This window comes from Microtus ochrogaster, chromosome 19 (assembly GCF_000317375.1).
Source record: "Microtus ochrogaster isolate Prairie Vole_2 chromosome 19, MicOch1.0, whole genome shotgun sequence".
In the NCBI taxonomy this organism is placed as follows: Eukaryota; Metazoa; Chordata; class Mammalia; order Rodentia; family Cricetidae; genus Microtus; species Microtus ochrogaster.
The window spans coordinates 3,957,660-3,974,543 of NC_022021.1; the positions used below are offsets into that span (position 1 = coordinate 3,957,660).

A 16,884-nucleotide genomic window follows, 5' to 3' on the forward strand; every position below is an offset into this window, starting at 1 on the left:
TACAGTGCATATTCCTCCGTACAGACAGCCTTCCCAAACATTTCTAACCTGCAGTCAGCTGATTCTCAGCTCTGAAGCCTGCCCTGGTAACGTGCTGCTTGTCTTATAGGGGAGAACTGTTACCGTTAAGCTGAAGAACGTGAATTTTGAAGTAAAAACTCGCGCGTCTACAGTTCAGTCCACCCTTTCTACTGCAGAAGAAATATTTGCCGTTGCTAAGGAACTGCTAAGGACAGAAATTAGCGCGGCTTCTCCACATCCCCTGAGGTTAAGATTGATGGGTAGGCCTCTCTCCCCCCCTCCCCTTTCTTGTTTTCCCTTATATGTTTAATGGCCCCTCCCTAAAAAATAAAGTCACCTTGGGAGATCTTTTTCCCTCTGTTTAAGAACTTCCTACTCTGCTGTTGTACATTGTAATTCCTAGAGCCAGATGCATGATCAGAATGTGATTTTAATTCTGTCTGGACCTATGGGAATTGTTCTCATCCTTTTTTCTGAAGTCCTTGAGGCAAGGTGTTTCCAAATGCCAAACTTAACAGACTTGGGAAACAAATGCAGGGCATTTAAATTATCCTCTGTAATGCTCTGGTGGGGCTTTAGTGCACCGTGACATGAAGAAACATGTGGCTATTTCTGTCACGAAACAACGAAGACAGCTTGTTCTTTAGATCGTGAGGGTACTAGATAACATCATGTCAGTTTAGTCAACTAAGAAACTTCAGCTACAATTTCAGAAATTTGGTATTTCAGAATTACAGTCCCAGATTGTGACACTGCCCGTTGTTACCTGTGGGACACAAACTAGAAAGCTGTGCTTCCACGTGACTGTGTGGTTGCTAGGAGAGAGCATTAATCTTGCTTTCACACTTGGAAACCACGCGCAGTGAAACCACTGAAGGAAGTATATTAAAAAGAACCAAATAGCCGGGCGGTGGTGGTGCACGCCTTTAATCCCAGCACTCGGGAGGCAGAGACAGGCGGATCTCTGGGAGTTTGAGGCCAGCCTGGTCTACAGAATGAGTTCCAGGACGGCCAATGTGACAAAAAATCCTGTCTCGAAAAACCAAAAATAATAAATAGTAATAATAATCATAAATAAATAAAATAAAAACAGCCAAAGAGCAAGTATGTACAGAAACTTTATTCATAATTACAAAACCTAGACGCAAGCAAGGTTGTCCAGACACATGGGGTGATATTCAGTATATAAATAAGCTACAAAAGGACAGGAGCAGACTTAAGTAAATATTGCTAAGTGAAAGAAGCAAATATTGTATGATTCCAGCTATTTGGCATCTTGAGAAAGGCAAAACCTTGGAGACAGTGAAAAGACAACATTGCCCAGTGAGACAGATGAAGAGAGAAAGCAGAGGACTTGGGGCTAGTGAAACAAGTCTGAATCTAATGGTGAATTCACGTCTTTATAGCTGCATCTTAACTCATAGCACGGACACTGCTATGCTGAGGGAAACCGTAGACTGGGTGATAGTGCACGTGTGTAGTACTGGAAGCTGTGTGTGAATGACAGCAGGGGGCATATGGGAACTCTGTTCAATTGTCGTGAAAATGAAGCACTCCTTAGAAAGTGAAGTCTACTGAAAAAAGAAATCAGAGCTGAAGTCTCTGTAGCTGACTCCAATTAGCTACTGCCTACTTAATGGCACCCATGTGAAACATTACTGCAAGTTCTATATAATCACACCAACTCCAATACATTAACGTTTACTGATACCCAGTTTTATAAAGCAAAGTAAGTTTTTCATAATGTGAGCTTTAAAAAAGTATCCTTTAATTTGGAAAATGTTGGTCTGAGAATGTGGCTAAGTGGTGAGTTATATGTATAACATGCCAAAGATTTATATATGGGTCCAAACCTTAGCATTTAAAAAAAAGAGTATGTATGTATATGAGTGTGTACATCTCCAGAGGCACTTACTTCTCTAGTTACCTTTTGCATATGTGTCATAATAGTACTGTTAAATGTTTTGTTCCCTTTGTATGGGTGTGGCTATGTTTATACAATTGGAAAGTGACGGTTTGGGTTTCATTTAGGTGTGCGGATGTCGACTTTTTCCAATGAAGATGACAAGAAGCACCAACAAAGGAGCATCATTGGCTTCTTACAAGCTGGACACCAGGCTTTGCCATCTCCTGGGTGTGTTCTAGACAAAACCGACAAAACTGAGTTTGCAAAGCCTTTGGAAATGTCTCATAAGAAGAGTTTCTTTGATAAAAAGCGATCAGAAAGGATCTTGAGCCATCAAGACGCACCCCTCTGTGAAATTGTGGATCAGCAAGCTGTACAGACCTCACAACCATTCCAGGCTTTAAAGAAGACGAGCGAGAGTTTGGAAACATCAAAGAATTCCAATAACTGTCAGACATTTACGTGTCCAGTTTGCTTTAGGGAGCAAGAAGGTATCAGTCTGGAAGCCTTTAACGAACATGTAGATGCGTGTCTGGATGAACCATCGACCAGTGAGAACTCTGATTCCCGCGCTTCCTCGGCAGCTATTGGTCAGAAGGAAGATGTACACCATTCTATTCCACTGCGTGAGACGCGGGATGATGAAGATGCCAAGTTCACTTCAGCGGATGGTGAAGATCTGGCAGAAACTGAAGACAACTCATTGAAAGCAGCAAGTATGGACACTTTAGGGAGTAATCACGGCAAAGAGGAATGTTCTGATACTCCAAACCAGTCTTGTCCTGTTTCATTGGCAAATGAAACTGTCAGAATATTAAGTAGGCAAGAGTCCATCCAGCACTGTCCAGATGAGGTGGTAACAGGACGAGCTCTAGTTTGTCCTGTTTGTAACCTAGAACAGAAGACTTCCGATCTTACCCTCTTCAATGTGCACGTGGATATTTGCTTAAATAAAGGCATTATCCAAGAATTGAGAAACAATGAAGTTAATTCAGCTAACCAACCCAAAGGGAGCTCCAGAAGTACTGGTAAGCATATAGTCATGAAGAGGAATGCCTAGGACCCGGGGTTGGTCCCCAGCACCCACATGGTGGCTCACAGCCATCTGTAACTCCAGTTCCAGGGGATCCAGTGCCATCTTTTGGTCTCAACAGGCACATATACAGTACACATACATGTAGGCTAAACACCCATACACTTAAAATTAAATTAAAAAATAAGAGGAATGTGATTTTCTAGGGATACGTCTTCCTAAACTTACTGAAAGTGTTAAATTTGAAATACAGACTATTAAAAGCGTGGCTTGTGTTGGCTCTCCTTGGGGAAAATAATAGTTCTGCCTTACCATGGCTAGAAATAACTCAGACTGAGCTTTTGAATTGAGGGGAAACTCAAGTTTAGTTTTGATTTAATACAGAATGAAGTTAAAAGTGAAAGGATCCAAGTGATCTAAACAAAACAGAAATTCCCTGGGGAGCAACCACTGGTGCGCAGTGACAGACCAGCTGTGCTCAGAGAGCCAGGAAGCCTGGCACTTGTCTGTCTGTTGTGCTGATGTAGCAGGGTAATGCCAGGAGAACTAGTAAAGTTTAACGAAACGATACTATAAGATTAACCTTGTGAGACTGGCCATGTGGTTCGAGGGTGTAGCTCCTGGATAACAAGCCTTTCAATCTGATTTTGATCTCTGGACCACATGATGGGAGGAAAGAACCGACTTCCCAAAGTCGCCCATTCACCTCCAAACGTGTACATGCACATGGAAGTGCTAGTTTACTTAATGTAATACAATAGTCTTAAAAGTTAGTTTGGAGTATGTATAATATTATCTTTAGTCTGGCAGCTTTCTCTTTCATGTTTGTGAAGCTTTTTCAATTGTTTTATCTTTTTCCTGATGGAATTTCTTGGTTTTTCTTTGCCTGCAGACAGACTTCAGAAGGCTGCAGGAAGGACAAAAAGGTATGACTGAGAGAGAGCCACAAACTCAGGTTTTACTCTTGAGATTTTAGGGGCTAAACTTTGCTTTTATAACTAACCAAGTAACATTTTAAGAACTGTTTTTGCAGGCTGGGAGGTGGTGGTGCATGCCTTTAATCCCAGCACTCGAGAGACAGAGGCAGGTGGATCTCTCTGAGTTCGAGGCCAGCCTGGTCTAAAGAGCTAGTTCCAGGACAGGCTCCAAAGCTACAGAGAAACCCTGTCTTGAAAAACCACATTATTTTCACATATTTCCTTCTACATAGAAATTGTGTATTCTTTCTCATTCCAGGCCAGGACTGAAGACAAAGAGCTCCACATCGAGGAAAACAAAAGCCCAAAGTTCCAGACATACCCTTGATATATTTTTCAAATGAACTTTGAACATTTTTATTGAAATTTTAGTATTCAATGTATTTGTTCCTTCTCGTTTTAAATTTATTATTTAGGGAAGACAAGTGCAATAATACCTCCCCACATGGCCTTTTTAAAGAATGTAGACTATATATTAACTTATTTCTTTATATTTTCTTTAATAACCATTAGAATCTCATTCCCAGTATATATCAGTTGGAAATCAGTCTTGTTAGAGATAACTTTAAAACAAAAGTAAAAAGGGGCAGTCAGAAGATGACATGCTTATTTTATGATGAATATAAAATACTTATTAGGACTCTGAGTTAGTGCTCTTGTTTCTGCATGGGCATTTTAGTGCCTAGCCACCAGCTCAGCACGGGCATCTTAGAGCCTAGCCTCCATGTCAGCACGGGCATCTTAGAGCCTAGCCACCAGGTCAGCACAGGCATCTTAGTACCTAGCCACCAGGTCAGCATGGGCGTCTTAGTGCCTCGCTGCTGGGTCAGCACGGGCATCTTAGTGCCTAGCCACCGGGTCAGCACGGGCATCTTAGTGCCTACAGGCATCTTAGTGCCTAGCCGCTGAGTTGCCACTGGATGCTGCTGGACTTGCTCTTGTGTCTGGAAGTGTTCTGTGAGCATTTGTAGTTAGATTTAACCATGAGGTCTGTGAAGAAGATTAGTTTAACAGAGATAGCATGGGTACCTGCAGGAAAGCAATGCACAGTATTATCTGTGTTTGAAGGACTTGTTCAAACTACTGTTAATTGTTTTTCCTTACTTACAATTCCTTTAACTTATAAATAAGCACTTGGTTCATGTAAAGAAATATTTAGTTTATAACTCAAAATTGTTTTTTTTTAACTCAGTACTTTAAATGGCAGTATTTCGTTTCTTGGTAACTACGTTTGGCTCCCTACAAGTCTGTAGTAAACAAGATGAGTTGTGACGTCACTTGATTTTCTTTCTCCTCGTTAAGAGAAATGTGCAGCTCAGAAGATGAACGCCTGGTGAAGCTCTGCCCTTCCTCAGCTGATGTCCGTGTCTCTGTTGCTGTTTGTGAAGGAAGAAAGATTCGCAGCAGTTGAGGAGTTGTTCCAAGCATGGCTCCACCCACACGCTCTTATCAAAAAGCCCTTTTTGCTACTGCTTTAAGAACTGAATCTTGCACACAGCACTCAGAAGGAAGAGGCAGGTGGATCTCTGAGTTCAAGGCCAGCCAGGTCTACCGAAAGAGTTCTAGGACAGCTGGAGCTACACAGAGAAACCGTGTCTCAGAAAACAAAAAAGGAGAAAGAGAACTGAATCTTTTTTCTTATGGTTTTGGTCTTTGAATATTTTAGTTCATTTAGAGTAGACAGGGAAATATTTGAGGAATAGCTAACATCCTTAGGGCTTGGCAAAGCCTTTGCCACAGTGACAACCTGACTTTTAATTACTGGCCTCGTTAAAGATAGGCTGAAAGTTTGCTGATGTGCTACTCCCCTACCTATACACCATGGACAGTCCCAAAGCTGTGGTGTTTCGGTTATTGATTGTGATTGACTTATGTAAATTATTTTTAAAATTAAGTTCAGTGAAACTGATTTAATGTATTGAAAAGTAATACTGTATTTATTGTTTTTCCTCATCTAAATTTATTTTTACTGTTTTCCACATTAAATAATAAATTATTTTCATTTAGATGCCCCATTTAATTGAATGCCATAATATATAACATTTAATAATTTAAGGTAAAATTTTAAAACCTTTGAGAATCTCTTACATGTATAATTATTTACATTATTTTCTTCTCTTACTCTTTCTCTTTCAACATCTCCCATGTTCCCTCAATCTCTCTCAAATTCATGACCTCTTTATAAATTATTATTGTTATATATAGGTTACTTGTATGTAACCCGCTGAGTCCATTTAGTACAGCTCAATGTCTGTGCGTCTAGGGCTGACTACTTGGGGCTGATTAATGTACCCGTGATTGGCCCTGGAGCAGACGGACTCTCCCACTTTGAACTGTCATTAATTACTTGGAGCTCTTCATGTAGGATGGAGCCTTGGGAGATTTCCCCATCCGTGTTGGCATGTTTAACTAGTATTGCCATTGTGTAGATCTTGTTTAAATGACTATGTTGTTGAGATTTTGTTGGTATAGCTTCCTCGTCATACATAGAGGACATTGTTGGCAGACTTCCTGGTCCTCTGGCTCTTACGGTCTTTCCACCCCGTCCTCCACAGTTCCCTGAGCCTTAGGTGCAGGAGCGGTGGTGCAGGTGCCGCAGTCAGGGTAGCATATTCCCCTCTCAGCAGGAGAAACCAGGCCTTCCTCGAGAAATGACTGCCTCCCCACCAGAAGGCTCCAAAGCAGAAAGCTTTGTCTTGGCCTCTCCAACCCAACACAAGTTGCACGTCTTCTCATTCCTTTGTGTGTCGTCCCGGCTTTGAGTCATACCTCAAATCTGTTTCACCATCCCGACTATCCCTGACCATCCCATCCCCGTCCATAGGCCGTTTGCCACCTGGTTGTTGTTAGACTGAGTCCTCTTCACTTCCGGATCACAGTTCATCTTCAGGGGAAAACAGGACAAGAAGCCAAGGGCAAAGCCAAGGGCTGCACTGTAGAGGAACACTGGTTGACTTGAGGTCGGCTTGCTCCATGCCCAGATTCCTCTATGTGCCTGATCTTCTCTGATAGCTTCATCTTGGTTTTCTCTCTGGACTTCTCCCACATTCTTTATTATCTGTTTTATCTTGCATATCCAACACACTTTTTAAGTTCTTGAAGAATTGTTAGAAAGCATAACGAAACTTAGAAGGGATAGTAAGTGAGGACCCATAAACTTAGAAGGTCAAATCATGGGAAAGCATGTTTGCAACACATGCGTGTAGTATTGGTGTGGATGTGGGGCTAGAATCTGGAATATTAATTTTATTGTTAATTGAGACTCAGGAAGAACAATAACTGGTAGAAAGTGACACAAAGGACTTTAAATGCACTTCATGTGGAAGAAAATCTGAGTGGCCAAGAGCCATCAAGACGGTTTTAGCCATACTAGTCACGCGGACAGGGACAATTAAACTACAAAGAGTATTGCTGCATTCCCACTGTGTTAGAAGAAGAAACAATTTGGTGCTGCTAAGTTTTAGAAATGATTTGAATCCTCACTTTGAGAATAGTCACTTCTGAAAACAATCTGGTTTTTAGTCAGTTTAGCAGAGGAAATGAGTAAAGGTAGAAACAAGTAAAAATGCAACTTCATATGGTCAGCGTGTTTGCCGATGTTATTTTAAGAGAAAGTTTATTTTTAACTCACTTGCCTACTTTTTAAATAAATCTACTTTTTTCAGAGTTCAGTAAAGTTCTGTCTGTAAAATCAATACTATTCCTATAAATCTGCTATAACCAATTAGAAAATAGAATAAAAATAATCTGTGTATCATGGGGATCTGAGAGGTACCTCAGAAGGAAAAATGTTCAAGGATTTGGGAACAGACAAAAAGTACAAGTGAATCAATGAAATAATCTTATTCACGAACAGGAAGAATGGCTATAGAAAACTACCCCCACCCTGGCATCAGTTATATTGTTAAGTACAATAATAATCAAATCCCCTTAGAAATTGATAGATAGAGCCAGGCATGGTGGCACACACTTTTAATGCCAGCAATCAGGAGCCAGAGGCAAGAAGATCTTAAGTTCAAGACCAGTCTGGTTTATATACTGAGACCCTGTCTCAAGAAGAGGAAAGAGATAAGTAGCTACTAAATTTTAGGTAGCAATTAATAAAGTATTAACAGTAGCATTGGTAATGGGAGGGGTATTTTTTAATTAAATAGGAATTACTTTAATATATAAATTTTGAATTAATTTGAAGAACAATTTTTTTCAATTCAGGAAATAGCAAGATTTGTCCTTGGTCAGTTAGACGAAAAGAATCATTTGATTATGAATGCCATAGAGCGTTATCCAGAGACCAAAGACAAACTCTCCAAGGCAAGGTGATGTGCACTGTGCAGAAAACCTTTTTTTTTGTTTGTTTTTTGGTTTTTGGTTTTTTGAGACAGGGTTTCTCTGTGGCTTTGGAGCCTGTCCTGGAACTAGCTCTGTAGACCAGGCTGGTCTCGAACTCACAGAGATCCGCCTGCCTCTGCCTCCCAAGTGCTGGGATTAAAGGCGTGCGCCACCACCGCCCGGCCCCAGAAAACCCTTTTTATCCGAATGGCTGGGAATTTGGATGGAATGTATGTAACATGATAAAGACTTTAAATTCAAATGGAATAAGAAATGATTATTATAAGACAGTTATCTGAATTTGTTTATCATCAACACTATCAAAGAAGTCTATCTTTAGTACAAATATCATTAGTAAGGACAAAAATAGGTACTTTTATGCTCATATTCGCACAAAAAAAACCACTGTTTACCTTTGATGGGGGAACAAACCAAACACATTCCAGCCATTGGGAGGGGTATTTTAAATAACCACATGTGAACGTGTTGGCTATTAAATAAATGGTCCTTCTATGGTTAATAACTTATAAAGAAAACTTAAACTTAATTGCACCCTAACTGTGCCGGGAGTCCATGGGCTCCCCTCAAGTCTGATCATTTGCTAGAAGGACTAACAGAACTCAGGAAAACTGAAGAGCCCAAGATTACAGTTTGTAAAAAAATATAAATCAAAATAAGCAAAGGAACTAGATGAGACTCAGAGGTAGAATGGTTTCCTGTGTATACAAGACCCTCTGTTTGGGCTGGAGAGATGGCTCAGTTGGTCAAAGAGCACTGACTGTTCTTCCAGAGGACCTGAGTTCAATTCCCAGCAACCACATGGTGGCTCACAACCATCTGTAATGAGATCTGGCACCCTCTTCTGGCCTTCAGGCATACATGGGGGCAGAATGTTGTATACATAATAAATAAATAAAATCTAAAAAAAAAAAAGACCCTCTGTTTGATACCCAGCACGGTATGGGGGTGAAGCCTGCAAAGCCTCATGCTCCCAGGGGAGGCATATGAAGCATATACAATTCTCCCACAAGTACTGTATGCCAGCACATACACAATATCACCAAGACTCCCTGCTCAACCCTCGTCACCCAGACTTTTTCCTGGAAAGTCTGCGGCAGGCATTCCTGTCATCCCAACTGACCTTAGCTTTAAACCTTCCAGAGAGCTCACTGGCCCAAGGTCTCAGTCTTCAGAAAGTAAGCATTCAGCTTCTGCTAGTTGGCTCTGTACGCTATCTCTTCAAAGGAATACAATGTGGCCCCAAGCTGTGGACAGGAAACATTCTTATCAGACTGGTAAAGGCCAAGGGCTCCAAGGCTGGTTCTGGAGAGAGGAGTCTTTCTTTGCAAAACACAGAAAGGAGTTGAGCAACCTGAACCTGCCAAGGTGACCCTTACAGTTTGCTTGCAAAATAAATGCCAATCAGAACTGTATTTGAATAAAGAATAAAAAGATAAAGATCTTAGGGTGACTTTTCTCCCTTTTTTAATGCAGAAAAAGTCTCCAATTTTTAACATGTTGAGGGCGTCTCTGATACGGAGCCTGGCCTGCTTGTTTATGGCATATCATTAGTATGTACTACAGGTAGCATAAAGAGGCCTAGTGATTGCATGTCAATACAACCTTCTCTTCGACAATGTCCTATTGGTGGGGTAATTTGTGGCTAGACTTCTTTCTTCTGTCCTCTGGGACCACAGAAAAGCAGCATTCTGGGAACGTATTTGTACACACAGACCATTCTCTCAGAAGTGCTTTGGATCCAACCTTAGCATGGAATTGGAAGGTCCAGGAGCCTACTGAAGAGTGATCTCAAGAGACAGAGTTCCCACACTGACAAGGTAAGAGCTGTGCTGCTGAGTTAAAGAAGGAGCTTCATGCCCAGAGAATGTAGGCAGTGCCCAGTGTAAGAACACAGGAGGTAAACCAAGAGAAAGCTAGCAAGCAACACCTGCTGTTCTCATGTTAAATGTTGCTGTTCATCGTGGGCTGTGTGTGAGCTCATCCCCCTTATTTCTGCCTCTACTTCTGTCAACCCCAAACATGTTAGCAAATTCCAGTTGCCCTTCTAGAGCCCTCTGGAAAGACCCATTTTTCTCCTTCTATGAAGCTTTACCAGTTGCCCACATGCTGACACCCCAACTGATTCCTCAGCTTCCCCTGTCAACTCGAGTGCCTTTCCAAAGATTGGCCATAAAAAGTGTTTTCAAAATATCATGTTGAGTTGTTTTTTTCTTCAAAAGCTGTTAACTCTGCAAGTTTGAGAGGAATGGTAAAGGAGGAGTTAGTGACGCTCTGTGTGTATGGAAACTATGGTACAAGTATTTCCACCTTGGCACAAACTATCTAATGTTAGCCAGTCAAAATTCTGGAAATATAATAGCACTTGATAACAAAGATAAGGCACCTGCCTCGTAAGGTCAGTCATGCCCTCCTAACACTAGCCTACAATCTGGTAAGCAGAGAGCCACACAGAAAACCACAGCAAATATGCATCAGGGGCTTCATGAAGAAAGGGGACCTTGAAGTGCCCAGACAGAAGGGCACCCTTTCCTGAAGGGGCCTTTGCGCCTATTGGAAAGCATTCCCACGTGGTGGGGGAGGGTCGGCGGGCCTTAGGGAGCATTCTAGACACCCAGCAACAGAGCACACACCAGAAGGAGAACTCTTGGTCGCTAAGGTGATTGCGGATCAGTCACTGCTCTGTGATTGCAGGCTGGCAGAAATAGGCTGTTTCTCATCTGATTCCCAAGTGTGATGGCCTGGCACGGCATCAACAGCCTTTTGTTAATGAGCAGAAGCAAATGTCCAGGTCTCAGAGGGAATCCCCTGAGTCCAGCAGAGCAGTTGGCGTTCTTAATCTTGCAACACACGCCCTTGCAGCAAGGTCTAGGTGCATGACTGAAGGTTAGCCAGTGGGCTGTGTGAAGAAGCCTTGTGCAGTGTGCTAGAACCTTCTTCTTATGGAAGCTCTAGTGTCCTCTTTGACTCCCTGTCTCTCCCATCTGCCCCACTTTCTGGAAGCAGACACAGCTATTTTGCACCTGAGTTGGGGGTATCCGTGGGAACAGTAGAGTAACAGGCTAGAGGGCCTGGCTCAGGAGAAATTGGTAGAATAGAGTTTGTTTGGGTGGAAGTGTCACCCCAGCCCCTGACACTAATATACCCAAAGAGTCTGGAATGTTTGGTGGGAAGTTCCATCCCGAGCCTCCTTCCCCTGGGAGTTGCCTCAGCCCAGACTCCATCTCTGAGAAAGCCCGCTAAATGGAGACCCCTCCCCAGAGATGCTCAAGACCACTCCCACAGGCTATTTAAACTGGGGTGGTGGTGGCAGAGAACAAACACGTGGTTTTCCTGTCTTCCTAATGCTAGTAACCATTAGACCTGGGCTTTTTCTAATTTGGTTTTAATTTGGTCTGATTTGGTTTATCGCATCGGTGGAGAGGTTTATTGGGACATAAAACTTTTTAGAGTTGTCATGGCAGCTCTGGCCTACAAGCTTCCAGACTTTCTTAAAACATTTTTTTAATGTTTTATTAACCTTGAATTTTCTTTTTTCCCTTTTTTTTTATTGAGCTCTACATTTTTCTCTGCTCCCCTCCCTATTGTTTCAACCCTCCCCCAATGTCCCCATGCTCCCAATTTACTCAGGAGATTTTGTCTTTTTCTACTTCCCTCATAGATTAGATCTATGTAAGTCTCTCTTGGAGTCCTCATTGTTGTCTAAGTTCTCTGGTTTGTAGACTGGTTTTCTTTGCCTTATGTTTAAAAACCACCTATGAGTGAGTACATGTCATAATTGTCTTTCTGTGTCTGGGTTACCTCACTAAATCTTAAAACATTTTTACTCACAAGAAGGAAGAAGAATCAGCCTCAGGCAACAGTTTTTCCTCAGTGAGGGCAAGATTCTTAAGAGGTAACTATGTGAAGTGGGACTCTGGGGACAGCTTCTGACCAGAGAATAAAGGAACCAATAAATAATGTTACCTCCTCCTTTTCCCTCCTTCTCCTCTTCTTTTCTTTTCTTCTTCCTCTTCTTCTCGTTCTACAAATTTAAACACACCCAGGCATGTCCAGGCCTTTTGAGATAGAAACACGATGTTAGCTTCAAAGTGCACACTTAAGAATCTTCCAATCGGGGCCGAGAAGATACGTTAGCGATGAAAGTGTTTGCAAGAAAAGTGTGAGGAGTGGCATTTGGTCCCCAGAATGCACAATGCCAGGTCGGCCTGGTGGCCTTGCCTATGATTCCAGCCTCCGGGGTCAGACACAGGCGCTCCCCTGAGCAAACTGACTAGCAAGTCTAGCCATATCCTGTGAGCCCAGGATTTGAGGGACCTGCCTCCATAAGGCAAGAAACAATCCAGGAGAATTCCTGACATAAATTCAGCCTCCACATGCACCTAACAGGTAAAAAACTTGCATACATGAATACACACCACACACTTGAAAGTGGGGAAAAAGTCTGTCAATATTGTTTTAAATTTCAAAACATTTTAAGTATGTTTGTGGTTGGGGCTAGGACACATTTGTTCATAGCTGTCCTAGCCACATGTAGCCTTGCAAGCCAACCTTCTGTTCAGAGAGAAATGAAAGCTTTCAGGACTGAACACTGGCAGCTGTTCCCTGGTAGAACTGTTTTCGTATTTATTTGACAAATTGGTCTCAAGCCTGGAAGTACTGTAAGGCAGTGGAGGTACAGAAGGGGAGAAAGCCTGAGAAACCTCCTGCCTTTTAATATTAGATGCATACTAAATAATATCTGTTCTATGTGACAACTACCATAAATGAAAGAGCAGGTAAAGGAGAGAGGAGGGGGTGTTCATAATATTTTAGAACTGAGTGATTAGAGTACCTTCTTTGAAGTGACAGCCTCAGCTTTAATTATATGAAAGTTGAAATCATTGAATAAAAGCATTGAAAGGGGTGGGGAAGGAGGTAGTTCTGGGGAGAGAGAGTTAGAAACCTAATGCTGTGCAGGAGAAGATACCAGAGGAGCAACAGGAAGGAGAAGAGCTTCCCTGGCAAGGTAACCTGCTGGGAAATATTATTTTACGATGTGTTGCATTTGTTTATGCTGTGGACTATATGTTTAATGATGCAAGGATGTGTTGCATTCTTGTATGCTGCACTTGTTTAACTATGTGAAACTGTGTTACTTTCCCTGCCTAGAATACATGATTGGTCTAACAAAGAACTAAACATCCAGGAGCTAAGCAGGAAAAAGGAAAGGCGGGGCTGCCAGGCAGAGAATAAATAGAAGAAGAAATCTAGAAAGAGGAGACAGAGGAATGAGAGGAGGAGAGGCGGACTCCAGGGACCAGACTACACAACAAACCATGGAGTAAGAAATAAAGAAAGGTATATAGAAAGAGAAAGATAAAAACCCAAAGGCAAAGGTAGACAGGATAATTTAAGAAAAGCTGGCTAGAAAGGAGCCAAGCTAAGGCCAGGCATTTATAAGGAAGAATAAGCCTCTGTGTGATTTATTTGAGAGTTGGGTGGAGAGCCCCCGCCCAAAGAGTCAGAAAGGTAAAAACAAAATCCATCCATACATCAGCACACTGAGATAATTCATTTGCTGTTTGAAAAAGACAGCATCACGTAATGCTTCATAGCTTGCATCTTGTCAAAGCTCTCAGGAGAATCAAGAAGAAAAGCTGCCACCATGTATTACTTCTGGTCTTATGTCCCATGCTGGAGGAAGGTCAGCCTTTCGGCATTTCTAGATGGGTGTAGAGCAAAAAAAAAATCAGTGCTTTCAATTTGTTTGTTTTTCGAGACAGGTTTTCTTAGTGTAGCCCTGACTGTGGCACTCTCTCTGTAGAGCAGGCTGGCCTCAAACTCACAGAGATCTGCCTGCCTCTCCCTCTCCAGTGCTGGGATTAAAAACTGCCCAGCAACTTTTTTTTCTTGTTGAGAGCATTAACAGAATGAGAGAGACGAGGTGTGAGCCACTCAGAGTTAATGCTAGAAGCGAAACTCTAGTCCTCTGAAGAGCAATAAGAGCTCTTAACCACTGAACCGTCTTTTCAGCCTTAATATTATATAATTTACATTAAAATGAAATATCTCATAAGTTTCATAATAGAAAACTAAAGTTGTATCACCTCTTTTATTTGAAGTTTATTTGGTGAGTCAGGATTTGTTGGACTTGGTTCTGTATTGCTTCAGTTTTTAACAGAGTCAGCCAGGAAAGCAGATAATTCTATGATTACCGAATGAGAAATTGGGTCATTTTTTTTTTCAGGAGGAAATTTTGGAAACCCAGTTAGGAAGTATTTAATACTGAATTTCCAGTAGTGAGGGAACACTGACTATAAATCAAAGCCAGACATTTTTGAATCGTACAAAGAAGTGATGGAGTATGAACTCGGAGTTTCTGAGGGCTTGTAGATTTCTAGAACTGTTTCCTTTTGTGGACAGCCAAACCCTAGTACCTGATATGCCACACCTAAGAGTGGCCTCCACAGACCAATCCAAGCCAGGGCAGGGCTGGAGAACCAAGGCCTGTGCCTAGATACCCGCTCCAAGAGAGCAATCTCAACCCTGCTTCTGCAGGGAGCATTTTCAGTCCGGCCCCGCACCCTGGTGAAGTTTTCACAGCGACGGTGGCCATGAACCCCGAGAGCAGCCGGGGCCACGGGGCAAGGGAGCTGATGCTCCAGGCTGCCAGGGTCCTGAGGGCTGACCTGAGGGGCGCGGCCACCGGGCCCTGGAGAAATCTGGCCAGGGTGCCAAAGCCTGAGGGGACAGACGAGGAGGCTACAGCTGCAGGACATGAAAACCGTGAGTTCTGAGAAGGGGTCTCCTGGTGGGCAGAGGGTGGACTCAGGCTGAGGAACTAGAGGAGTAACCACTGCCGCCTGGAAGGAAACGGGCCAGCAATCTGCCCTGGCGACCCTCAGGATGTCCCCCGACACCGCCTTACCTCCTCCGTGCCCCCATCCCCATCCCGGAGTGTTTATTCACGCTGCACCCTGTACTGTGGACAGGGAAATCGCCTTTCCAAGCTAAGGAGGAGACTGTTTAAAGAAATGAGTAAGCCCTTTGCAAATAGAATTCCTTGTTCTCTTGTCTTAAATCATGATTTACGTGCAGATTTATTGTGTGACTTTAAGTCGCGTACAGTTGTTGCTAGGTTTCTAAAGCATGGGGAATAGATCAGCTATGCTTTGGCAACGATAGCAGTTAACTGAGGAGGCCCCAAGGAGGAGGTCATCAGGAGTTGAAAATAAAGGACTCAAGTCCAAAAAACAGCACACCATGGGCTCACATGGATGGGCTCTTTCCTGAAGCCCAGCCTTGGCAACTGGACACCAGTTCCTTAATATAATGTACAGTCAGTTGGTTAGCTAATTCCAGAAACACTTTCCCGGGGCTTAATATTTGTTAGACATGATTCAGACGTGGGGATGCAGAAGCCAAAGGTAGCTCTTGTTCCCTGGAGCTCGCTTTCAAAGCTGTGTGGTGGAAGTTGGTGGACCATGAGGATGTAAACCCGTGTGACCATTTGAGGGAAAGGTCTGAGAGCGCTGTGGAAACCGTGAAACAACGTGACCAGGGCTCAGGCAGACTTTAGGACAGATACCCAAATGAGAGGAAACAACCAGCCACCGGAAGTTCAGATAGAAACCATGGCAAGCAAGAGTGAAGCAGATGGAATGTCTGTTTAAAATGAGGAAGATACCCCTTCCGGAGTATTGTGAATGAAGCTGAGAGCTGCTGAGGTCGGAGAGGGTTGGACTGTGGGTGGTGACATCGCCTAGTTCAGTAGGCGGGGCTTAGTGAAAGGACGGTTTCAAGTTACCAGGGGGCAACCCCAAAGAGAGTATCAGGACAACGTCTATCCACCGTGCAGCTGCAGTCCAAAACAACGCCCACGTAGCCATGGAATGAAACCTCTGAAACTCTGAGTCAAAATGAACTTTTTCTCATTCCACGTCAGTTGTCTCAGGCATTTTGCTAACACGGGACAGTAGGTAGAACGAGTTCATTCACTAACGCGGGACTCTATTTTTTCCTCCGTTTTAGACATGTCAATGGATGCACACTGGTATCTCATTGGTGGTCTTAGACGAGTTTCCCTCTCTATAGTGGTGAGAAATTTCAATACTTTGGTTCCTCTCTGTTCTTCTGAAGTCTTTTCTCTGTACTTAAATTGGATGGTTGAATATTGAGAGCTAAATATTCTGGATGTATTTAATTTGTCAGAAATATTATCTGAGAATATAAAAACCTACGTTGTAGAGTGTATTATTCTGGTTTTTTGTTTGTTTGTTTGTTTTCTGGTTTTTTTTTGTTTTTGTTTGTTTGTTTTTTCTAGTCAAGGTTTCTCTGTGTAGCTCCAGCTATACTGGAACTCACCCTGTAGACCAGGCTGACCTCAAACTCATATAAAGAGCCACCTATTTCTGCCTCCCAAGTACTGGGATTAAAGGTGTGCGCCATCACTGACTGGCTCATATGCTTTATTCTTTAGTAGTGCCTTTCATAAGAGTGGATAGGTTACATTTTGATGAAGTATAGTTTATCAATTTTCTTTTCTTTTTTTTTTATTGAGAAAAGGAAAAAAAAGTATCCGCCTCCTCCCAGCCTCCCATTTCCCTCCCCCTCCTCCC

The 16,884-nt window shown here is 42.6% G+C and overlaps 2 protein-coding genes across 2 annotated transcripts in view; both read left to right on the forward strand.

Moving 5' to 3' along the window:
* Polk (DNA polymerase kappa) overlaps positions 1-5,980 on the forward strand; it is a 59,251-nt gene extending 53,271 nt beyond the window's left edge. Inside the window, exons 12-15 of the mRNA XM_005356455.3 lie at positions 110-281; positions 2,053-2,955; positions 3,853-3,886; positions 4,197-5,980. Of these exons, the coding sequence (XP_005356512.1) occupies positions 110-281; positions 2,053-2,955; positions 3,853-3,886; positions 4,197-4,281 (1,194 nt within the window). The 3' untranslated portion in view covers positions 4,282-5,980. The remainder of the gene's footprint in view (positions 1-109; positions 282-2,052; positions 2,956-3,852; positions 3,887-4,196) is intronic.
* Positions 5,981-14,880: 8,900 nt separating this feature from the next.
* Positions 14,881-16,884, forward strand: part of Ankdd1b (ankyrin repeat and death domain containing 1B) — a 71,022-nt gene continuing 69,018 nt past the window's right edge. The window contains exon 1 of the mRNA XM_005356456.2: positions 14,881-15,052. Coding sequence (XP_005356513.1) covers positions 14,881-15,052 — 172 coding nt within the window. The remainder of the gene's footprint in view (positions 15,053-16,884) is intronic.